The 25,395-nt window shown below is 44.4% G+C and overlaps 1 protein-coding gene across 2 annotated transcripts in view; it reads right to left on the bottom strand.

The window, feature by feature from the left end:
* Enpp6 (ectonucleotide pyrophosphatase/phosphodiesterase 6) overlaps window positions 1–25,395 on the bottom strand; it is a 97,817-nt gene that overhangs the window by 12,701 nt on the left and 59,721 nt on the right. Inside the window, exons 3-6 of one of the 2 annotated variants that reach the window (XM_052752252.1) lie at window positions 22,523–22,634; window positions 14,945–15,086; window positions 14,350–14,529; window positions 11,294–11,431 (exon numbers count right to left, since the gene is read on the bottom strand). In XM_052752252.1, coding sequence (XP_052608212.1) covers window positions 11,294–11,431; window positions 14,350–14,529; window positions 14,945–15,086; window positions 22,523–22,634 — 572 coding nt within the window. The remainder of the gene's footprint in view (window positions 1–11,293; window positions 11,432–14,349; window positions 14,530–14,944; window positions 15,087–22,522; window positions 22,635–25,395) is intronic. The other variant, XM_052752253.1, reaches the window with a different exon arrangement.

The following is a 25,395-nucleotide window of genomic DNA, read 5'->3' as shown; positions in this document are numbered from 1 at the left end:
GGTGCATCTTCCCCATATTGGAGCATGGAAACCCCTGCAAGGCATTCACCCGGCATCATTGAATGGTCATTCATCATTTACTGAAGACAGGCTTTGTTTTTACTCACTGCCATCCCAAGGTCAGATCATGTGTTTTCCATGTGGCTCTGGGTGCAGCTTGAGAAGCCCTTCCAAGAGAGGCCACAGAGCTTCAGGCGTGGCATAATCAAGGATAAAGTTGGCTTGGACCCGGTGGAATAGCTGGGCCGTCGGCTTTCTCTACCTGGGCTCTGTTCTCCTTGGCTGGTGTGCCCGAGGAGTACCGGTTGCTGTGTGTTAACCATCTTTCCTCTTCCACCACCACTATAAATTTGGATTCGGATCTGGAGTATCCCCAAAGGCCCGTGTGTTAAAGGCTTGATCTTCAGCCAGTGGTACCATGGGCAAGGGACACAACCTTGAAGAGCTGGGCTCTGGGGAGAGGAAGTTAGATCATTGGAAGAGTGCCTTGGAAGGTAATATTTGGACCTTGGCCCCTTCCTTCTCTCTTTGCTTCACAAGGACCAGAAGGTGACTAGGTCTCCTCTGCCATGTGCTCCCACCATGGTGGGATGTGTTGGCTCCAAACAGGATCGATTAATCATGGAACCATGAGCAAAAGTAAATCTTTTTGTCTTTTGTAGTTGATTAACTCGATTAGTTTGTCACAGTAACAGGAAGCAGACTAAAAAAAAACACTAAAAGTATAAGTCTTTCCCCCCTCAAGTTATTCCCAAAAATCTTGGTGCAGGGAGGGAGGATGTTCTAGAAATTAAATGAAAATAAATGAAATGTGAAGCATTTAAGGTTCATTAGAACAATAATAAAAATTCAACATGCCATCTTTTCCTAGGTCATGCTTTCCACAAGAGCCTTCCTCTTCCTAAAAGAGAGGGAAACTACAGTTACGTAGTGTCATCTCAGAAGGAGAAGGGAGAGCAACAATGTCCCAATCACCGGAGGCACTGCTGAAAATGCCCGTGAGCCACAGCGTGTTGACAGTCTTGGATCTGTGCTAGGGTTGAGAAGGAGTTGTGCCTTCTCCTATTATCCATGTGTTCTGTAGCAATCGCCTCCAACTCAAAGCATTTCTTCCTGGAGGGAAGAGTGGGGGGCTCGTAAGACTCAAGAAGCTCCCTACACTTACAAGGCTAAGAAGTTCAGAGCATTGGTAGATTCATGAAAGCCCTCTCTACGGTTGCCTACAGAGGCAGGTGATGGCTGCCAGGCCAGAGGTTGCCTACAGAGGCAGGTGATGGCTGCCAGGCCAGAGGAGATTGCTGCGGGGTGCAGCCGTCTGCGGGTCATCCAAGGAGCTCCAGGGATGCAGTATCTGTGAGTGGTTACTCTTACTGGGGTAGGCTTTCCAGGCATGCAGCTGCCTTGTGTCACTTCAAGTCACCTGGGCTGTGTAACAGGTAACCAGCGCTCCTGTCAGTACCCCCAGGAACCTCGATGGTTCGTGGAATTATTGCTTTGAGCTGTTATCAGTGCCCTAAGATGGAAAGGCATTTGTTTGCATCCGAGGAAAGGCCACACAGCCCCAGCTGCTTAGCTTTCATGTCACTGCTTTTTAAAAGTGTTTGGCAGGGTGTCTTCCTGGGTCAGGTCCCTAGGAGCCCCTGGGGAGCTGCGGTCTTAAACTTGGGTATGTGTTCACCACGTGCAGCTCCCAGGAGATGTCCAAACAGTTGCTCTGTTTCTGTCTTAACAGGACGTAACTACTCAGCCTTGGTCCCCTGGCCTGACCTTCGAGAGTCTCTTGCCACACACGCAGCTTGGTCCTTGCCGTGGGAAATGCCAGGCAGCACAGTCAGCAGGGGTCAGGAGAAGCCAGCTAGAGTGAAGCGTTGGAGAGTACTGTGGACCAGGGATGGCTCTTCCTCTTTACTGGGATCTCATTTGTTGAATCATTGGTGGGGCGAGGGGCCTGCACTCTCAGACAGTTTCCACATGTGACCCCAGTCACTGTGGAGAGCAAGCGGTTCCAGCATTTCCCATGACTTCCTGAAGCTCAATTAGTTGGGTCTGGACAATACCACGCTCACTGCCATAATCACTCAGAAGCCATGCTTCCCAGATTGTCTTGATTTCCCCAAATATTTTGGAGTGAGGCCTAACACCCGTTCAGCCAGAGGCTTTAGAATTGAGCCTGGCATGTCATAGCCTTTAATAGTCTTCAAAACAAATCTTTCCTCTGTGGACAAATATCGGCCTCTTGTAGATGCCCGGGCCTGTGCTGGCCCCATCTGTTTTAACTGACACAGGGATCCAGACGAGCAGCACAAAGCACCATGCTTCACGGTCCTTTTCCACGCTCTTGCGCCATCTTGTTTTCTTCAGCTCGGTAGACACTTTTCCAGGACAGGCTACGGAAACCGGCCCTTGAAAGGGGGCTGCCGACTGGGTGTGCTGGCAAGTCCTGTTCAATCTGGGGCTCACTAAAGTTAGAATTGTCGCTCAGAGTTTCACTGCCTTCCCCAGTTGGCATCTTTCTACAGCTATTAAGAATGAGTTGAAGTCTTGACTCAGCCCTCTTTTCCTTGGTAATTGCTTAGCAACCTATAAAGCAAATAGTCTTCGAATAAGGAACCAATGCAACAGTCTAATTATTTAATAGTCTGTCCAATCTACTCACACATACCATGGCTCCAGAGTACACTGCAGAACAGATCCTTCCTGGGCAGAGGCCAAGGTCAAAAGGCCTCATCAAAGACTCCTCTAGGAACCTCCACTCAAGACCAGAGAGTCCAGAAGCAGGCAAACTGGTACCCAGCAGAAGGACTTGCGGTCTTAGGAAAGTCCCAAATGGGGACAATTAGGAACAACTGAGTGTACCGAGGGAGAGAGGGGCTTCAGCTGGACTTGGAAGGACCGGAAGGACTTTGTGAGAGTTAGGACAACCCCCGGATCCTGTTGACTGCTTATGGGGCCTGATTGAAGGTATTTGTCTGCTAGGAAGGACTTAATTCAAGACATTGTCACTGTTGTTGACTGAAAATTTTAAAACAAAAAGTTCTTGATGTATTTACAATGTGAAAAATGTTAAATGACTTCATGTCCCAGGATGTTATTAAAACCTCTTTTGTGCATAGTTGGAGGTTCACTTAGCTTTTTAATGACCCTGGCATGACAAAGGAGGGTTACTCTCACAGTTTCTCCCCACGCGTGGTATTGCTATTTAAAGGTTTATGAGATGAGTTCATCATTTCTGCATCTGTAAGAAAATGAATGGAACTGGAAATAAGCCAGATGCAGAACCTAGATTTAGTTGTTTTTTTTTTTTTTTTTTTTTTTTTTTTTTTTTTTTTTTTTTTTTTTTTTGTGTGTGTGTGTGTGTGTGTGTGTGTGTGTGTGTGTGTGTGTGTGTGTTTTACTGTGATAGAATTAGTTTTAAATGTCATCTTAACACAACCTGGGATCACCTGGGAGATGGGCTTCCGAGTATGCCTGTGGGGGATTATCTTCATTACACTAGTAGATATGGGAAGACCTGTCCACTGTGGGTGGTACCCATTCCCTAGGCACGGGATTCTAGACTGCCTAAGAGTGGAAAGTGTGAACTGAGCACTAGCATGTGTGTGTTTATCATTCCCTTCCTGACATCGTGATGGGATGCTTCAAACTCCCGAAGCCTCGGCTTCTCCTCCAGGATGGATCATACCCTGTAACTGTGAGCTAAGAGAAACCCTTTCTCCCTGAAGTTGTTTTTTTATCAGAGTGTTTTATCACAGCAACAGAAAAGCAACCAAGACAACTGTGAAACTAGAAAGAGGATCACGAGAAGGAGAACAAATTCTAAGAAGGTGGAGGGTGGTGGAATACATGTGACATGAAAACATTCAGGGGGAGAATGGGAACCAACTAGAAAGATCAGGGGACAGAAGGGAGGGTGTGAACAAAGTCTAATGACACATACGGATGAAGACGCCATGATGAAACGCATTACGTTGTACACTAGTTTAAGAACAATTTTAAAATACAGAAGATTATCTCTAGTTAGTGAATCGGTACAAGAAATCCTGTTTATATTTATACTTACAACAGGATTCCCTTTGTTGTGAAACTACACATAAATGAAGACCTGTTTTTCTTTTTTTCTTTCTTTCTTTCTTCTCTTTGCTACAGTACTGGGGATTCAACTAGATCTAAGCTTTACTACTGAGCTAGTGCAGACATGCTGAACTATCCCTCCAAACCCCCCTTCATCATTATTCTTTTTATTTTGAAGAAGGATCTTCCTCTCTGTAGCCTAGGGAAGGGGTGTATTTGCAATCCTCCTGCCTCGAAGCATTAGCACCCGCCACCACCACCACATAGCTGGATTAGCAGTCTTCTACCAGGATGGACCAAAGACTTGACTCTGTAACTCTCCTTTTAGCATAAACTGTGGTTACACCCCATTCCTTCAGATGTGAGAATCCCGTTTACACGCCCAGGAGCACTGTGCTTGGTTTCAGCTCAAGGCCCCTTTCAGAGAAAGCTTCCCACCCTGTCACTCCAGAAATGGTCTTTCGTGGCATTCTCACCTCTTCTTTAGAATGTGTAGCCTATTTGTAATAACACATTTGTTGACTCCCTATGGCCTGCGTGCTGAGCTGATTTCCGGCTCTCTCTCTCTAGGCTGCATCAGGCAGCCAGGGACTCCCGGTGGCTCCTCAGTGGAGTTAGCATGTTACACAGTTCATTGCACGAGTGGGCACTAAGCAAATGTTTGTGGAGTTTGATAGGCCCAGGGGCTTAATGGGCTCAGGATGCAAGAGCGGACATGAGTTCGGTGGAAACTTCCCTGAAGCATTTCTTGTGTTGTCCCTAACTGTCCCATGCCGGGGATATTGGGCAGTACTGGATGTGTCTATTGAGTGCCCTTGGATGGCGTCAGACAGGGTGACGTCCCAGCCTCTCTGCTCTCTGGCCTAGCACCTGCTGAAGAAGGAGGCGGCAATATGGCTGCCTGAAAATCCCAGAAGAGCGTGAGTGGAGGCTGAATCCCTCAGGGTTCTGAGGCTCTGCGAACCAGTGTGATCTCATCTGCTGGGGGAGGATGCTTTTGTACACTGGTTTAATAAAACACTGACTGGCCAGTAGCCAGGCAGGAAGTATAGGTGGGATAAGCGGACAAGGAGAATTCTGGGAAGAGGAAGGCTGAGTCAGGAGACACCGTCCCGCCATCCAGGGAGCAGCATGTAATGGCACACAGGTAAAGCCACGGAATACGTGGCGACATACAGATGAACAGAAATGAGCTGAGTTTAAGTGCAAGAACTAGTCAGTGAAGGCCTGAGCTAATGGCCGAGCAGTTTTAATTAATATGAGCTTCTGAGTGATTATTTTATAAGCAGCTGCGGGGTCCGTGGGGCTGGGCAGGACTGGAGAAAACTTCAGCTACACTCATCCCCTGAGAGAAGGAAACAATATCCACACAGTTTTTTTCCGGAGGAACTGGCCAGCTCTTAGGAAGAGAGAGAGGAGATGGGGCATGAGTGGAGAGTTCTGCTTCCTGTCCTGAGGAACAGTGACTGGCTGGGGGGACAGTGGGCCTTGACCTCATCGGTGACTCATTTTCCTCTTTCTGTTTAGTCCCCTGGAAACACAAACACCTTCAGATTTCCCCTGTCAGACAAGGGACAGATGTTGGAATCTAGCTTGTATTTGGAAACACCTGGAGCAGAAGTGACCTCAGGAGTCCCTGAGCACCTGGGTCACTCTGGATATTGGTGCAATTCCTGTGACAAATTGAATCTGTGTCTCTGTCTTTTCAGTGGCAGCTTTCTAGGTGACCATAAGAAGAAATGAGCCCTCAGTGGTTGTCTCGATCCTGTGAGCGCCTTAGTGAAAGGTGCTGGGTGCCAGTGCCGTGAAAGCCCCACCTTACGCTTTTGTGGTTATGGGATGGTAGCTGTGGGAACCAAGGCATGAGGGAGGGGTGGGGTTCTATTTTATTGGCTTCTATCCAGCATCAACTTGTCCTTACTCAGCTTTTTTCCTAATCACTTCGAAATGAGACCCAGTGAGATTGCATTCAGGGTTAAGACTTTGTCATCTGCACATCTGAAGTGAGACCCAGCTCTGTCGTGCCACAGCACGCACCTCGCACAGGTGTGCAGGTTACAGGACAAAACACAGCCTCTTTGTTTTTCTGACCGGAAAGAAGTTTGCAAATGGAAATGTGAGCGACAAACAGTTCTGGTCCTGAGCGGAAACAAGGATGCAGAATGCAGTTTTCAGTGGAGTGTACTCAGGAGAGGGTCATAGACAGCACAGGTCTGTAGAAGAAAGTCAATAGAGGTACGGAAGACACTCACTTGCTTTTCGGACTTTTCAGAAAACGACTCCTCAGTGTTAGAGTAAGATCGGCACTTGAAATTTTTATATATGCTATCCAGGAAATAAAAAGGTATATATTCAAGAACAGGAATAAAGTGATCACGGTAGGTTCACGCTATGAACCTAAGGCACAAACATGAATGACAGGGATACCCCAGTTTCTCTCAGGACACAGATGATGATGACTTTCCGGAGAAAGAGGTGCTCACATATGACAGACACCATAAATGACATGCGTAAAACTGACTGCGCTGAGAAGCCCTGAGATATATCGTCTTCCATTTTTGTTTCCCTGCGTCGCTTCAGGACCAACGGTACCCACAATCCAAAATGAGGAGAGTTAACAGGAGGCAATTAGCTCAGGATTTTTTTGGTTTTTAGTTGTTATCACTGACCGATGCTCATTTTCTGCCCTGGATATATTTATTATCTGATAAAAAGGTTAAATAGTTGTAAGTGTACACCATAGAAACTTTGGGAAAGGAGCCATTCAAAATGCATGACTCAGGCATGACCAATAAGAACTGGTGTGTAGTTCCATCATTGTTGGTTAAGCAGGGTGGGTCAACACACATCTTTCAGAGCTAGTCTTATTTTTTCATGTCTGATTTATCTTATTTTTATTTCTGTCTTCTCTTATTCTACAGCTTTTATTTATTTTCTTCTTTGATAATTTTGTTATGTATACAATACATTCTGATGCATTCTGGTTACTCTTGCCTCCAACATCTCTCTCCCACTCATCCCAATTTTATATATTTATATATATAGTTTATATATATAGTTTTACTTATCTGTCTGTCTATTTATTTATTTATTTATTTATTTATTTATTTATTTATTTATTTATTTATCTATCTATCTATTTTTGGTTTTTTCAAGACAAAGTTTCTCTGTGTAACAGCCCTGGCTGTCCTGGAACTCACTCTGTAGACCAGGCTGGCCTCAAACTCACAGAGATCAGCCTGCCTCTGCCTCTGGAGTGCTGAGATTAAAAGCACCATGCTCGGCTCCTGTTTTACTTATCTTTAATATCTCAAGTCTCTCTCGCGAAATCTTTCTTTTTTCTTCCTCCCTCCCTCCCTCCTTCCCCGTGTTCTTTCCTGGCCTTTTTGTTTTTCCAGACAGGATCTCATGCATCTGAGGCAGGCCTGGAGCTTCCGATGTGGTCAAGGATGACCTTGAACTTCTGATCTCCCCCTGCTTCTCCCTCTGTGTGCTGGGATAGCTGGTGTGTGCCGAAATGGCCAGTTTATGTGGTGCTGGGCATGGAACCCAAGGCTTACATGACAGGGCAAGCAGTCTAGTTGAGCCCTAGTTATATATATATATATATATATTATATATATATCCAGCCCTAATTATAGATTTTAAAAACTGTTCAGGTGGTTGTCCATGGTGTGGATTCTTTTTTTTTTAATGGGGTTTTCTTTGTTCTTAAGCCCACATCATGAAATACTTGGGCATCCTCGCTAACAGGTGACTCTTACTTTTTAATAACTTAAATTAAAGTGTGTGGTACATACAAAAGTAATATACAATATAGTGTATGTAACCATATAAGAGAAGATAATAATTTTCCGGTTTCATCCAGGGAAGCATGACTCAGCTCCCTTGCGTGTGGTGTGGGGATGGGTGGGGCCCAAGGCTGGGGACAGGAGGAGGCTTTTTCAGGCAGTCCCAGGCATCCTAGAGTGGATTGCTGATCTCCTGAGAAATGGCGTGCCATGCCCTCCGCCCGCCTCTGTAATGCTTTGTTTTGAGGCCCCTGTCTCTTAACCCCAGCTTCTGCATCTCTTTGGTTTTGTGATTGAGGTTCCAGATTCTGCAGTTCAGTGAGTCTCAGAAGCAAATCTCACCCTAAGCAGGAATTTTCTAGCCACATCAACCAGTTGATTGATAAAACCTTAGGGGAAGTTGCTAATAGTTTTGAGACAGGGGCAGCTTTTCATGGTCCTTAAAGAAACTTCACTACAAGAACTTATTAGGTATGTGGGGTTTTTTTTAAGACCTCATCTTCATAATTACATGCCCTTTCTTATAGAGAGGCCCTCCCCACTTGCATTCCATAACCTTCAGGGTCCCACATACCTGCTTCTTCCTCTAGTTTTGAAATATATACCCATATCCCATAACAGTAGGAGATGTGCAGTGAAAAGTCACACCATTTCTTTCCTGCTTTGGGGTGTTTTGAGAGGCCATACAGACGGGGCTACAGAAACTATTTTGTGATCTTGAAAGAAAAGCAGAATTATACAGAGCTGTCTCAGGGACTTGACTTCATTGAGTTTCTGGATTAAGCAACCATGGAGCTGATTGTCTCCAGACTCAGTTAAATGAGATGGCAAATCATTATTGAAGCCATTGTTCAAGTGGCCTGTGGCCCAGACTCGGTGGCACATGCCTTAGTCCAAATACTCAGGAGGCTGAGGCAAGAGGTTGGTGAATTTGAGTCCAGCCTGAGCTAGAGAGTGAACTCCCCGAGTAAAGCTATATGAGAAACTTAGCAATACTTTGTTTCAAGAAGCCAAAAATAAAAACAGAAAGGTGAATGCCTCATGGCTTACAACCCAACACATTTTAACCAGAACCCTCCGGTCTCCCAAGATTGCTTGCATCCCTCAAGAAGATAGACATCTTTTTCCTGAATGGTCTACAACAGGGTACCATATTTCCTTTATGGGAAGAACTTCTGCCAAAATGGAGGGAATCTCCCATCCCCCCATCAGAGGATTTCCCTTCCTAGCTGGAATGGTTTCATAGTGCCTGTTCACCCCTGTGGGGACCCAAGGCATGTCCCACTAGAATTGTGGTGGCATCTCACTAGTTGTCCACCCTCTCCATGGTGATCTCTGGCTTTGCCACCCCTACCCGTTTCCAGCAAAGTACCCCAAATCACCCCATAGCCTGTCAGTCTCCCCAGCCCCCACGCTGTAGCCTCTCAGCCCTTCAGCACTTGAACTAAACATGAGAAAGCAAATGGCAGATGCCCCCAGCCGTGCTAACACACCAGTGGTAGACCACTGTGGATTAATCCTCACAACTTACCGACCTCCAGAGATTCAGAACAGTTTGCCCAGAATTTTATAAAATGCGAGATGTTTCAAAACAAGAACAAACAAACAAAAAAGTAAGTTCTTTGCTGTGACTTGGGAGGTCTTTCTGGATGGACTGAGGTCAGTGGGCCTCTAACCAGGTTGCCTGTGTACTCCACAGAGGGCCCTGAGAAACATGTGTGTTTGTATGTTACAGACTATGAATATGAATGTGTGAATGAAACCGATTGTATTCTTATTATCATTTTATATTATTGTGTGTGTGTGTGTGTGTGTGTGTGTGAGAGAGAGAGAGAGAGAGAGAGAGAGAGGGAGAGAGAGAGAGAGAGAGAGAGAGAGAGAGAGAGAGAGAGAGAATGATAATGGTACATGGCAAGGTTATTGTTAATATTCTGACCTGCCCCTTGGGGCCACCCTGCGTCCTGATGTAGATGGAAAAACTCTGCCCCTTCCTTCTGCTTTCCTTCCACAAGGTGTGCACCCCCTTCTCTCCCCCACTTTCTGTCTCTCTGCCTCTTTATCTCTCTATTATAATAAACTCTCCATACAGATGTAGCATCTGCGTTGTGAATGTCCACACACCACCCCGCCGCCATGCCCGAAGGGAATGGGCTACCCGCCAGCATCTGCCCAGCCTAGTCCCCTGCACGCATGCGATACCCTGGCCCGGCCAGCTGGGGGGGTTTCCCACGTGTGCAAAAACCATAGCAGTCATAGCTTAAAATATTCTCTCTCAGTCCATGTGAACTCCGAACAGGCTGACAAACTAAAGAGTTACATCTTAGTTCCCGGAAGTGGTGGTGTTAGAAGGAGTCTCTTGAAACCCTTTTTGTCTCTAGGTATTTTTGAAGGTTTCCTATGGAGCCCAGGTTGGCCTCCTCCTCTCTCTGCATCCATCCACCTTAGAGACTCTAAACGGCATGGCAGAGGAAGGGGGATTCAGTTTCAGCAGAGCCTCACCGGCCTCTGCCTTCTGTTGCCCGTGGTTTCAACCAGATCTGCCTTGTTTTCGGTTCACGGTGACCAAACGTTTCTCTCTGCGAACACCCAGGAATAACGCAGTCTTGCTCAATAGCTGATGTTCATGTCACAGAGCCCTTTCATTTCATAGCCTGCCTGTTGGTCACCCACCCACTCTCCCAAATGCCCATTTCCACTGATGAGGAACCGGTTCCCTCTAGCATGTTATTTGCCTGGAGTCCTAGGCATCACAGGCTTCAGCCACCTACTACTCCTTTAATCTTGCAGTCTGAGCCAAGCACAGCTCACCTTGGAACTCAGGTCTGAAAGAATGCTCCCTTCCAGAATGGACTGGATTCTCAGTGTGATCATAGATTCCTCTGGAAGGTGGGACATTCCTAAATATCATACATGGATTCTGCTGAGCCTGGAGCCCAGGAGGACAAGGAGGAGGAAGTCAGGCAGGCCTGAGGCACATTAGGGCTCGGGCCCAAAGGGAAAGATAATCGCTGCTGTAAAAACCAGCTGGTAATTTGGGGGCCTGGGTCCCTGCAGTTCTGTTTCCTAAACATTTCTCTCAAGATGGGAGCACAGGGTTCCCCTGGCTTTCCGCTGCCCTGGAGCAATGGCTTCAGATCACAGTAACTGTCCTGCTTTAAGCTAAACAGGCTGTGTGGAAGCTTGAGTAATTGAGTTAAGGCCAATTTATCACAATACAGAGTATGTGGAGCCATGACGTCTAAATCTCGACTCTGGGTTTGTGTCCGAAGCCTGTGTTCTCCTAGGCGTCCGGTCCAGCCTTTTGATTTTTCTAAACAAGGAAGCGGTGCCGCAAAGGACTCCTCGTGAAAAGATCTCAATAATTGTTACTTACCTGTGGGCTGTGGATAGAATTTGAACAATGAGGGGAAGGGCACCGATTTTATAATCACCTCCGTTATGAACCACCCTTCGTCAGCCACCAAAGTCAAAGGAGACACGAATTTCCCTTTCTTGTAGTAGAACCTGCTGGGTATCGCTTCTTTCTCGTACACAGTCATGTGTTCCACTGTGCTGAGTTTGTGATATATCTGCAAAGAAAACCGAGAATGAGCTGTCTGAACACTCATGTTACATCTGTGAGATAGGATATCTATGTGTGTATACATATATGTATGTGTATATACCTATACATGCACATATATGTACGTATATAAGAGAGAGAGAATTTAGCTACATTAAAATAAGATACTTTTGTTCCTTGAGAAGACTTACTAAGTAGCCTTAGCTGGCCTGGAACTCACTGTGTAGACCAGACTGGCCTTGAACTCACAGAGCTCAGCCTGCCTCTGCCTCCCCAGTGCTGGGATTAAAGGTGTATGCTACCACATCTTGCTATGAGAGACGTTTGATATGCTCTCTGATGTGAGAGATGGACCCCTAGGGAATATAATGAAAAACTCTCGTGTGTGTGCACCTGTAGTGCATGCACAGAATAACCCAGACACAGAGCAGAAGAGAGAGAGCGAAGAGATAATGGGGAGAGATAGAGATACTGGTGCAGTTCTGGGGCAGACACCAGAAAGAACAGTAAAGACAGACGCACCACACCTGCAAAGACGCACAGAAGACTCAGGGATCTCAGCCGGAGCAAAAATAATGTAAATTGTAGAAAATACCACAGAGATTCTTATGACATGAAACTCAAGTAACCACACAACCTTATGATAAATGGTTACATCTTAGTGGTTTTTCTGAGAGGGTAAAATGCTTATGGAATCTAGGAAGGACTTTCAGGAAATGTCATAGGTCATGCCAGCATGCTACTTCTCTCAAAGATGAGGTGACCACTGCAACATTATCCTATACTCCTATACTGCTTACACACTTTCATATATATATATATATATATATATATATATATATATATATATATATATATATATATATATTCTTTCATAAATAATCAGTGACTGGTGAACACATCACAAAACTTATTTGTCAAAATTCTATGCACTAAAATTAAATGGCAATTGTGAAAGCAGCCGGCTGGTGTTAAATACCACCAAAACCAGAGAAAAGATACGTGCTCTTTAAGTTGACATTGAGATTATATTCTACCCATACATGAATCTTAAAAGCATGAGGAACTGTTTATGAACCACATTGCCAGTTCCATAATGAAGATGTAAAGTCTATACACACTTCCAATATTTAGCAGAAACTTAAATATTTGTGGCTAAAATTAAAATCCACCTGCTGACGCTGGTTTGCTGGCCACCAACCAAATCAGATATGTATTCCTTTATAATAAAATTGTGTTTATTCACTCACACCCTAAAAACAGTCTTTGGGCTGCTGAGCAGAAAGTTGTTCATAGCTTCGTGAATTAACCTCCCCTATTTGATTAAAAATGATGTATGCAGAATTATTTCCAATATGTGAAAAATCTGCTGATATACAACAGGTCCTGCAGATTGTTGTGACCATCACATGACACAGCTGTCACCAAACACAGCCCCCACTGTTGAACCATTACCAACTGCTATTGGCTGACGGCAGTGTTTGGGATGCGCATCCTGCTGGAAGATGCTCTTCTCAGCTCGTGTGAGTGTTGATGCCCAAGCATTCTGGAGGTGTCACATGCCTAAGTGCCAAATTGGAGACAAAGATGTTCTTCCTTGCCAGGAAGAGGGAAGTTGCTTCCCAAGAACCTGCCAACGTGTAACATATTCTTTCCGTTTTCATATTTAGGGAGTTGCTGGGACACTGTGTAAACTTCGTTTTCTGGCTGTGGAGCTCAAGGAAAAACATGGCGGTGGCGGGGAGGGGGGAGCATTTCCCTAGTGAATGGGGAAAGGCTGAGAGAGCGGTGGTATCATTGACAAGAGACCTCAAATCAGGGCAAGCAAGGTGGTGGCGGGGCTGGCTCTGGGCCAAAGGACCATCGCTTCCACCAGGCCCCTCTGCTTAATGTTCACAGGCAACTGTTCTGTAGCCATGAGGATGCAGGAAGGCAGCGGCACCCAGGCTCCTCCTGCCTGCCCTGTGGCTGGCATTGTCCCCTCCACTGAGAAACATAGATGCTTCCTGGCCCACGTTAGCTCCCCTGGGGGTGGACAGACGCTGCATCCATGCACTGGAAGGTGAGGAAGCAACATGAGCACTCCGTCGTCAACCAAGAGTGGCACTCATTCCTCCTTATTCTTACCATCCACTGCCATCCCTCATTATTTTTTTGAGAGGGTGAACACAGGGTCCTGAGTTCCTGAAAGGGAGTTTTGTTCCTCATCTGCACACTGTAGGAAGCTGAGCACACCCTCCTAGGCACCCTCCTGTTTGATGACGGTCTTCCTAAGTGGCACATCTATATAGTCTCTGCTGTGATCTCAGCCTGCTTCTGTGTACTCCCATGGATTTGAGGATAGCGTTCATTGCCGTGTTTCTGTGTGGAAGGCAGAAGGGCCAGACTTGCCATTCCCTTGTACACAGTTGATAACAGAGCTGGGATCAGAACCTAAGAGGTGTGACCGTAAAGTCAGGGATGAACCCACTGTACACACGTGGCCTAGGCTGTCTTCTTTAGTCAGCTTTATATCTCCAGCCCCGCTTGGTGAAAAAGAATCGGATGCAGATCAGAGTGGCAACTTCATTCTGAAGAGCTTGCCTCTAGCAGCCCCCTCCATAGTCTGTCCAACAATAAAAGAGCCCTAATAAGGGCATGCTGACATGTGCCAGGCATTTGCAAAGTATGGAGTCTCGTTTATCTCTTTTAATTTTCATTAAATTCAGTGGAGGTAGATACTGGTATAGAATAAACAAACATAGAAAATGAATGGCCTTTATAAAGGTCACTTGGTAAGTGAATGGCAAGCTCAGTCATCTGATCCCAAAGTCTGTGCGCCTACCCTGTTACATAGTTCATTATGAAAACTCTAGGAATAAGACAAAGCATCGATGAGGGGCCAATGGGGCCAGGTCACCTCCCGTCCACCACGGTGTGTCTTGCCTCAGAGTGTTTTCCAGGGGCTGGCCACAGGCTCACAACGGGCCCTCGGTCCTTCACCTGCTGCAGGTCATCCAGGCTGATGTACTTGCTCAGCTCAATCACTTTATCCATCCAGAAGATGTCAGTCATCCCATGGTCTGAGAAAATGATGACATTTAGGTCATCCTGCAGGCCTCGTTCCTGCGGGGGAGTGGGGGGGACACACGAGCAGTCACCACAGTGATTGAAGAAAGATCCTTTCACACAAACATTCTTGTAAAGATGTGTGCTTAAGCTATTGATTAAAGGAGAACGGAGACTGTTAAAGTTGGAACCCACATTTAACCGCCATGTCCAGGTTAAACTGGTCAGTAGACTTACTAATATTACTCCAAACCAGGCCAGCTCTCTAGTCAAGCCAGGCAAAAACACACATCTGGATGAGTTAAATCCCACTGACTATCCATGGAATAAGGAGTCGCTTGGTGCCCTAAAAAGTACTCCGTGAAGAAAAGAGCCTAGTAAAGAAACTGTTGAAGGAAGTATGAAGGAACGGCAGTCATGGAGATGATAAGAGGTGACAGGGGAAAATGCCAGATCAGTTGCTTTGGGTCACCTGGATCCACTGGATCATGTGCTTCAGCACATTGTCCACAGCTCTGAGGGCATCTTTTCGCTGAGGCGACGAGGGGCCATAGTGGTGACCTTCCACATCGATGCGCTCGTAGTATATGGCTGCTAGATCAGCTCGGCCACTCCTGGAGGGGACAGAGTGAGACAACCGCAGCTGAAGGAGACCTCTGGCAGCTTGCTCCCTTAGGACCCACTGACCCTCTGTGAAGGTGTGAGAACCCCCCAAGGGGACCTGCCTAGTAGACCAGTCAAAACCCACATGTCCACATAAACAAGGTAGGTAGATACTGAATGCAAGGTTTCTAGTCCTGAGCAGCTTCATGGCAAGATTTGAAGAGTGTTTTTATTGGTCACCTCTTCTTCTGGCCAGACTGTATTGCTTTTCATGGCCGCAAAAATAGAAAGATGTCGCATGAGGCAGAGCATAGTCCTTATAACTCCCTTCTCATAACCTGCTGGAACTGGAAAGTCAGGAAAGTGGAGGCAATTCTTTAAATAACTACCGTATAATTATTACTGGACTTGAAGGGAGTCCTAATAAAATGCTAGATTGTGGGTCTGACTGACAAGAATATCAACAGTGAAAACACAGCCACTTTGTCAGCTGTAAATAGATGAATCCTTAGGATCTACCATCTGCAGACACACACACCAGCCATGGGCTCTATGGGAATCTTTGACAGGCTAGCTCTCCTATAGACACAGAGTAATCCCAAAAGTAAGCTGTACATTTATGAACTCCAAAACACCCCCAGGGTCAGCACTGATGGTGAAAATCCAAACCATTTAACCCCCAAGGCTGGCCTAAGGATGGCCAGAAGCTAGTGATATAAAGAAGAGCGGATAGCTTATGGAGAGAAGGAAGAATTCCAGGAAATGTTCTCTCGTCCTTCACACAACACTTTCCACTGTGGCGCCCCCTCCCCAAGCTCTGACTTTGCCTATTTTCCCATCAAGCACTCAAAATAGACTGGAGTGGTGTTGATGGCGGTAAAGATGGTATGATGGCCTCCAGATGAGGCAACGGAAAAGAAATGAAAGGTGATCTTTTTTTTTCTGCTTGGACCTGTACAAGAGGAAGTATTAATATCCTCGTCAATTTGCCTTATTTCTCTTGAAAAATGCTGTTTTAGGCACATCTGTTTACAGACACAGACACACAGACACAGTAACACATCATGTTTTCCCTTGAAATGGTCTTCCCAGCATGAGCAATACAAGAGTGTGATCTCAGAGCTGCCAGCACCTAGGGTCTTGCTGTCCCCCAAGAGATAAGCATCCTCGTAATGCTTAGAGAGCTTGGTTTGCCTGGTCAGAGTGACACAGTATCCACCCTTCTTTCAGATCTGTGAAAGTCGTCACCTCCTCCAGGAAGCTTCCTCTGGTGTCCTGAGGCTAGATCAGGTGGCCCTGGCACATGGCATCATGCTCCTATGACTGTATGCTCTCTTCTGGGCCCTTTTAGGTGTACTTTTCTCTCTCTAAACTAGAGATCCCTTCACATCAGGAATGAGGGTTCGTTCTTCATGTCTCTCAGCTCAAGCCTAGCATTTGGCACACAGTAAACACCCTACAGGTGTCAGATAGATGTATAGTGACAAGTACCTGCCAAGGGGGCTGTTGACTGTGGCTGGGTTCTGTGTTGGTTGTAGCATCTGTCAACAGCCCATGATAAAGGGGAACCATTCCACCCAGCCTGAGTGAACTTTGGAAATTGCTGGTGTTTTATGACACCTTACCAACTCCCAGAGGAAGGGCAAAAGTAACACCAGGAGACACCATCATTGTCACCCAGGTGCTCTGTGTCGATGGGTTGACTTCATTTTCAGGCCTGGAGCTATTGGGAAAATGGTCCTCACAAAAGAGCATTTCCTGATTTGCACAGGAAGAAGCAGACTTCAGAAGGTTCTAGAAGTTTCTCACTCCCTGGCAGATCTCTCTGAGACAAAGCTGGAACTTGGAAATGTAAACTGGGCCTTTGAAAGAAAGTCCATCCACGTCTACTCTATCTTCTAAACTAGGGGAGAGATTCAAGAGTATTCTCAAAAAAAAAAGAGTATTCTCTGCCTGGCATCTTCTTCCTTATGGTCCCGTACCCTTTAGTGATGTCCTTATGTTCTAGAGAACACTCTGGGGTGCATATCATTAACAGCTCTGAGGAAACGCTGGTTTCAAGCGAAGTGAAATTGTTAGTCAGATGTTCTTTTCTCTTTTTAGAAGAAAACAAACTGACCCTTCAGTAATAAGCCCCATTGCCACCCTCCTCCACAGTATGGATTGGGTTATGTTAGTATTTAGATTTTTCTCACAAATGGTATGATCATTATTCACACTCTCTAATGTGAGGATGACTAACTCAAACCTCCTGTGCATCTATACACAGTCAGGCACAAAAGGTCCCTCTAGGGCCCCATGAGTGTGTAGGTGGTAGGGAGAAGTCAGTACTAGGCAATATGATTTTCATCCAAACGCTGAAACTCGCTCATGGTCCATGACTGGGAGGGCTCTGGCCTCTTCCTCCATCACTGCATCTGAACACAATGGAAGCTTTCCATAAAACCTGTCCTGGAGATAAGCCTCCACATTTATCTGCTTTATGGACTGGCCTCTTAGACATTCCAGATGTGCTGGGTCATGCACTATATCATCTGTTTAGGGGGCCACACTTCCAGCACAGGCCCTAGATATGGTGGGAAATCCCACTTAATGCATTGGTGTCTTAATAAAGTGAGGTTTACTGTGGTATTGGAGTTTAATGGAATACACCCAGCTCCCTTCATTTTAATACCCACTGTATTGCAGTGTATCTGTAGTGCACTGTAGTATAGGCTGGTTTCTCCAAGGCTGTTTATCACATTTGAAAATCTCCATGTGGTTCAGAAAGCTGGAGAGTGTCACAATTTACCTGATGGCATTGTTTCAGGAAGCTGTCAACCTTAGATGCCAGGAACACATGATTTGGGGTGCTTGTGTTACAAGGAATACACATGCGAGAGGTTTCTGTGCTAAGGTTTCATTGATTCATTAGGGACTGAAGTCTCCCAGGGCTGACAGTTCCTGCCTGTTTGGAGTTTAGCAGATAAATTCTTGGTAGCCAGCTGTTTCCGATGTGGGTCTGGTCTCTATCACAGGTCAGCTCATTTGTTATGAGGTTGGGTGAGGCAAGTTGGATAAAAATGCCTGCATGTCTGCCATTGGCCATTTATAGCTTTGAGGTTCAGGAACCATGCCAGAAGGACATGTGGCCATCAAACCCAGTTCCCAGAAAGCTGCAGGGGGCCTCCAACCCTAGGGTTTCAGGGACACCCAATTCTCCCCTCACCTTATAATTCTGTCTAGATTGCTTTGCAATATAAAGAGTTCATAATGTCATATGCATTTTTCTTACTGAAGTAGGCTGGGAAGAGAGAGGATCTGGGCACAGAGAAATGGAAGCAATTTAAAAGTATGGTTAGTTATTGACTGTTAAGAAAGATGATTTAATATTTAGAAAGAAGAGCCCTGAAATGACAGTGTGACCCTTCAGTATCATCTTGGAACACTGTCCAATACACTTTCTTAAAAGTCTTTCATTCGTGGTTATCATTCAGGTTCTGTAAACTTAGCTGCTAACTAGCAGAAACCTGATAAAAATAAAATTTGAATTTTCTGATGGAGGAAACAACCCTGAAGTTATAGTTTGATCATTCTCAATGTTCTTGATATTTCTCCATGTATCAATACCCACATCTCATCATTCCCCACGGTAGATAAAGAGCAACATGGGTCCATGTAAACAAAGCCCTTTGTTCCAATGCTATTGATATTGAAAATGACACCTTTTCTTTAATCTTCTTTTTCTATGCAAAAAAAAAGTCATCGAAATTCAAAGGTAGCATCTTACAAGGATATGGCAGGGCAAGGCAATGCCCAGGTCAAACACAAGTGTGGGCTCATCTCTTCCTGTCTGGACATGTGAAGCCCCTTGATCTGCCCGGACTCCTGCTGAAACACCCCTGGGTAAGAATGCATGGCAAGGTCTTAATGATCTCTCTTAGGTTCTGTCCTATCTGTCCCATGTCCATTCTCTCTGAAAGGCAGTTGAACTCTGTGCACAAGACAGATTCAGAGCAATGTATGTGTGTGTGTTTGAGCACTTGTGTGTGGCAATTTCCAAATGCTCCTCAAATTATAATTAGGAATTTGAGATAGAGAAAACCTAAAGAACCTTAGTGGCAGGCAGGGCTATCTGATGGGAAGCTAAATCATTCCACAGCTTTGCCTAAACATACCTACCACAGAATTAGATTCCTTTGTGCCATATGCACATGCTCGTGCACAAGCTCTTACATGCAAAGCAATCTTGATTGCTCTAGATTGTTCTAATCTGGCTAAGACTATCGACCACTTCATTCCTGAAGAGGACAGATTTAATTTTTGTATGAATAAAAGTATTGACTTACAAACATTAGTCTTTAGTCTGCTTTGTAAGAAGGAAATGAAAGTTGAAGAAAGTTTGTCTTTTTTTTTTTCCTGGAGGAGGACCCAGGTCGTCCCCACTGCCTTCCTGGGGGAGTATCATCTGGCCTTTCCTTTCTCTCTCATTCCAAATACTACCCAGCTTAGAGACAACAAGCAGGATTTTGCATCTCTACTCTTCTCTGTCAGTCCATAAACAGAAAGGACCTGGGATCATGTCAGAAATGATCTTTCTATCTACGATTAAAGAGGTTGTTTCTAGCTGCCTGGTTAACTTTGGCAGTATGAAGACCCTGCCTCCCAACCCCAAGAGCATTAGTCTTACTCAATCCTGTCCAGGTCTATACTGTCAAAATCCAGAGACATCATCTAGATTGCAGACCATGTGAATGGCAGCAGTTCTCAATCTGTTCTCTTCAAGAGTTGCATATCAGATATTTACATTATAACTCATTACAGTAGCAAAATTACAGTTATGAAGTAGCAATGAAAATAATTTTATGGTTGAAGGTCACCACAACATAAGGAGCTACATTAAAGGGTTGCAGCATTAGGAAAGGTGAAAAATACTGGACTATAGAGTTCAAGACCATGCACCTAGACTACCCGCCACATGAATGGTATTGAGTTGGGCAATGTGGAGCACCAGATCATATCATATGGAAGCCTAGTCTGAAGCCAATTCTATGGACTTGCAGTTCTTTGCGGCCTTTTCTCTCTAGAGGAGTCTAATCCCTTTACCAAATATGAACACACATCCTACCCCTACCACCAGGAACTATAGCAACAATCAGAAAATCTTCCCTATATCCAAGATAAAGATGCATCTCCCAGAGTCCTATTACCTTGTCGTGTTGCTTAACAAAGAAAAACAAAAGGCAAAAAACAAAAAACAAAAAACAAAAAAACCCGAAAACCCACAAAGCCAATGCTTCTCTAAAGGAAACAGAACCCAATTTTTATTCCTCCAGTATTCGGGTGTTGTGAAAATAAGAATGTCTGCTTAAACTGATGATCACTAGCCTGGAGCTCTCATAGTATTCCTTGTGATTTTACTGTGACCTCTGGGTTGGGTACAAAGAGAGTCCATTCAGTTCCAAACACAAGATAAATATGAGAGATATGCAAGCACACTGATAAGCAGACTGTCCGACTACTTGGAGGTATCTATGTGACAATTACAACCCAAACTCTCCTGTCTCCCATGGCAGTAGGATATAGGGATGGATAGCACTTGGGTTTGGAATACATTGGAAGTAAGACTGAGTAGACACAGAGGAATTCTGAAGTTCTGGCACTGTTCATCTGCCCTGGGTGCTGTGGCAGTCTGCTTTGCATTAACCAGACAGCAACACAATATACCAGCTCTGCATGCACATGGCTCTCTAGCTCTTGTGGGCAAGAAATAAAAAAAAGGCATATGAAGTAGCAGGCAGCATCATATAACACACACAACACACATAATATATAAACTGTACGAAGAACATTTGCTTAAGTTAACTCTGTCCCCTCTAAATGCCACCAGAATCAAATGACATGAATAGGTTTGTTTCTTCTTGATGGTTAACATTTAAAGCCATTTTCTCTTTAGCATGTCAATCATGCTAAAGCATTTTGTGACCTAAAGACCCCTCTTTATAGATTTCCCACAGGGAGAATGGTCAGAAAATCAGCATAGGATGGGGTCCTGTTTTCTCCTTTGATAATCCTGTGGGAGTGGCAATCATTTACTCTGAAGGTTGGGGCAGAAAAAGAAGTGAAAGTGTGCCATCCATGATCAGTCACCTCTGTACTGAGGTAATCTTACACCATGAGGAAGATCCCACTACTAAATAGATACTTGAGTTACTAGGAGGTAATCTCACCCGGTTGCTCATCTCTGTACCTGAGGCAGCTTAGAATGTAATATATAGTTGGTCACCTGTGTGAGAGACAAACCCAATCATAGCCAGCCATCACTGTTTGGTGCCGGTGATTCACGAACTGGATTTAGGAAGGATGACCTCTCACTTCCTGGCTGGAAACCGTGCTCTTTTGGAATGATGAATTTCCTGCTCCAATCTATAAACTCTGATTCTATCTGTGTCTTCTGCTCTGACTCCCCATAGGAAACCCATTCAGCAACCAAGATGACCTCAAAAAAAACCTCAAGTCCAGCTCTAAAAATGGGAGCCCCCAACACCTCCTCGTTCCTGATTTCTAAAGCATATGTTCAGCTGCCCCCTATCTTTGTGACCTGACTGCTTCCAGTTGACTTGAGGCTTTATCTTTGACTTGGTAATCAGTTCCCTGACAGACCTATGTGTTATTCAGGGGATGGGAACCAAATCTTGTGTGTTTCACACTCTGTGTCATTGTTCATGTGCAAGAGAAAAACAAACAAACAAACAAACAAACAAAAACAACTAAGCAAAACCAAAGCCATTCCTTGTTCTAATATGCAACGTGCTTTGTACATTTCAAACAAGAGTGTTGAAAAGGCAGTTTCCCCAAACACATCTGGTCACAGATCCTTCCTTAATGCAAATACTCCCTGATGTCTTTGAAATACACCTGCTCAGTAAATCATCAGTGTGAAAATTCTGGTACTTATGTGGTTTCTCTGTAGTCTAACAACAGAGGAAGAAGGTCCTCGAGTCCTGGGGATTGCTAGCATCCCATTCACCATTTGCAAACAGTGACGCTGCTCACAGTTACAGTCCACTCTACTCTCACCTAACAATCACTACATACAACTCGCTGAGATATTATTACACCTAGGTCCAGCTCTCTCAGACCACTGTAGGACCTGCTGTTCATCCAAGAAGGCAGAGGAAATGGAGAGATTGTCCAGTGGTCAAGAGTGCTTGCTGCTCTTTCAGAGGACCAGAATTTGGTTCCCAGCGCCCATGTCAGGTGACTCACAACTGCCTGTAACTCCAGTTACACAGGACCTAACTCCGCTCTGCAAACACCTATATCCACTGTGTGTGTCCATGCACACACACACACACACACACACACACACACACACACACACACACACATACACACACACATAATCTCTTTGTTAAAAGAAAAACAAGGAAGAACAACGTTATGGCTAAAGATTTGGGACACTTACTTTAGTGAGTCAAGAGCACCACTGACTGCATCGGCAAAATTGATATCTGTTGGGACGGTTTTATATTCTAGGCAGTAAGTTGGTCTGACACCAAGAATCTCCACTTCACAGCCTAACAAGAAAAGATATGGAAAATAGTTATTGTCTCTAATACTTGAAGTAGGGCTATGAACCTATTCCATTAAAACAAGCATCAGTCAAAATATTTTTGTAAATTTTTATAAACTAAAATAATTTATTCCTGGTAGGTAGCATATTTCATTATATTTTTGCTTCAGTAGAGTAGTTTCTTAATGCCATTCCAATGTAATACTGGAGTCCCATGTTGGCTACAAATTGAACAATAGAAACAAAACAAATATTAATTAGTATACCAAAATATCTCAATTTTTTTCTGGATTTTCCATAACTACCATCATCTAGTCTAAAGTCCCCTTGCCTATTCAAAAGACTTATGTTGAATAGTGCCTTGTAGCCAGATAATTATAAAATAAACATTTCCCTATCCAGTTATAAAGACTAACTGGACTATAGAGTGGTAACAGCAAGCCAATTTCACTGAGTTAAAGCAAGAGCTCTGAGCTGGCCTTCCATCTCCCAAAATGCAATAAAAGAGTCAGAAGCTGGGTGTGATTCTGCTCAAGTTTCTACCCCAGACTCCTAGACCAGCAGAAGTAGTTGTCTTCGGGAAGGGACACTTAATCAGAATATCAGAACACAGAGCAGCAGAGGGGTGAGCCAGCCTCAGTTTACATTTGTTGAGCAAATATTTACTGGCACTTACTATGAACTAGTGGCCCTGTTCAGGCAGAGGAAACAGAAATGAATCAGCCAGGGTCTCCTTCTCCAAGCAGTCCAGCGTCTAGTCTTATGAGAAAGAGAACAACAGTGTGCTGTGTGAGGTCTGAAGTGAGGTGCCCACTTCCTGGGTGGTGTTAGAACTCAGAAAGAAGCATTATGTTTCTCTTTAAAGTCCTGCTTGCATCCCTGTCCCTGACTCAGTGTTAGAGACACAGCCAAGGTGATGGGAGCTGGAAGTAGGAGTGGGGGTAGGGTGGGTACCAAGGCGAAGAAAGCAGTGTGAGCCAGAGTTCAGAGGACTTCTAAACAGTTAAGCACCATGAAATGCCAGACCAGGGGAATCAGCACACCAGATGTGGGTCTAGCATGCAGCCCGCGGAAAATGATTTCTCAGTGGAAGTGAGTGAAAGTGGGAGACACAGAATGTGGGGGAGGAAAAAGTCCGCCAGGAAACAGGTTGGCAGGCACTTTTGAGTACGTCTGCCAGGTGGCTCCAGGTGATGTAAAAGGTAGCAGAGCAGCTCCTAGGAAGACTTCCTTCATTAGCCTATCATCATTTGATTGGAATAGTCTGTGCCAGACCCTGTCTGTCTGCCTGAGATCTTGGGTTCAGGGAGGGCCAAGAGGTAGGCAGTTCTCCTTTCCTGGACATGCTTACGAAGAAGATAAATAAATAATAATAATAAAAAGGTGTAGTTTAGGAATGAATCTGCTCACGGTTTCTAGAATACTAAGAAATGCAAGGGGAATACTGACTGCCTATTACCTTGAATACCTGTGTTTTGTCTCTCAACAGTTACTTGTAAATATTGATTGTTGTCTCAAAGCCTTTTGTTCTGTATGTACACCTTTCTGTCTTTTTTTTTTTTTTTTCAGAGCTGAGGACCGAACCCAGGGCCTTGCGCTTGCTAGGCAAGTGCTCTACCACTGAGCTAAACCTCTAACCCCTGTATGTATACTTTTCTTAGTGCCAGAAGCACAGCAGACATCATGTGCTCTTTCAGAGTTTAACTGCTCTCTGCAGTGTGGCCAGGGGTCTGTTTCCACATTTCCAGGGTGTGGGAGTGGGAATTTTGAAGTAATGAGACTTTGATCATTCTCTTACAGATGAATGAATGCATGATTCTTGTTCCTGACAGGTTAATACAAACCACAGTTTTTTTTTGTTGTTGTTGTTGTATAATCAACAATAAGTATATTTACTAAAATTATCAAGCATGTGCTCTCTTGATACTTTCATTTGATTAAAATTAATCTGGGCTTAACACTCATGTGGTAATATCCTTCACCTGAGAAATTCACTCTTGGTCTAGGTTAAAATAGGATACAAGATATCTTTTCTGGTTAATTATGTCTAGACTTCTGTAATAAGTACAGGCAATATGTAGTAAAGTGGAGCTATTATTACAGTATTAATTTTTTAATCTTAAAAGTTATGTCAGTATATCCCAGAGATATTGTAGGCTTAGTTCCAGACCATTGTAATAAAGAAAATGTCACAATAAGGCAAGACATGTGCATTTTGGGCTTTTTTATGCCTATAAAATTTGCATATACATTATACTATAATTGAATGTCATATAGCATTGTTTATAAAAAGATGTATCAGATATATCTTTTAGTTTAAAATTCTATATTTCTGAAAATGACCACAGTCACATGAAGTTTTAGAAAATGGTCAATGGATGAGTTACCACAAAAGTGAAGTATCTGTGAAATATAACAGGATAAAGCACACACACACACACACACACACACACACACACACACACACGTTCCTGTAATGGATATTTCTTAGTTGAGCACCATGGTTGCATCTTACAAAAGTCTTTGGGAGTGATAGGGGAATACAGATAAATTCCACTGAAGTCACAGACTCTACACTGTGTGCCATGTGATCACACATCAGATAAAACAGAATTCTGTAAAAAACAAATGATAATTGGATGTGTTATGAAATATTTGTGCACTGTGTGAAGATATGTTGCTGTGATTGGTTTAATAAAGAGCTGATTGGCCAATAGGTAGGCAGGAGATACAGGCAGGACTTCCAGGCAGAAAGAGAGAGAGAA

Source organism: Peromyscus californicus, unplaced genomic scaffold (assembly GCF_007827085.1).
Source record: "Peromyscus californicus insignis strain IS unplaced genomic scaffold, ASM782708v3 Scaffold_23__1_contigs__length_62951481, whole genome shotgun sequence".
Classification (NCBI taxonomy): Eukaryota; Metazoa; Chordata; class Mammalia; order Rodentia; family Cricetidae; genus Peromyscus; species Peromyscus californicus.
The sequence above is the reverse complement of the archived record's forward strand: the minus strand, read 5'-3'. Positions and strand labels throughout refer to the sequence as shown.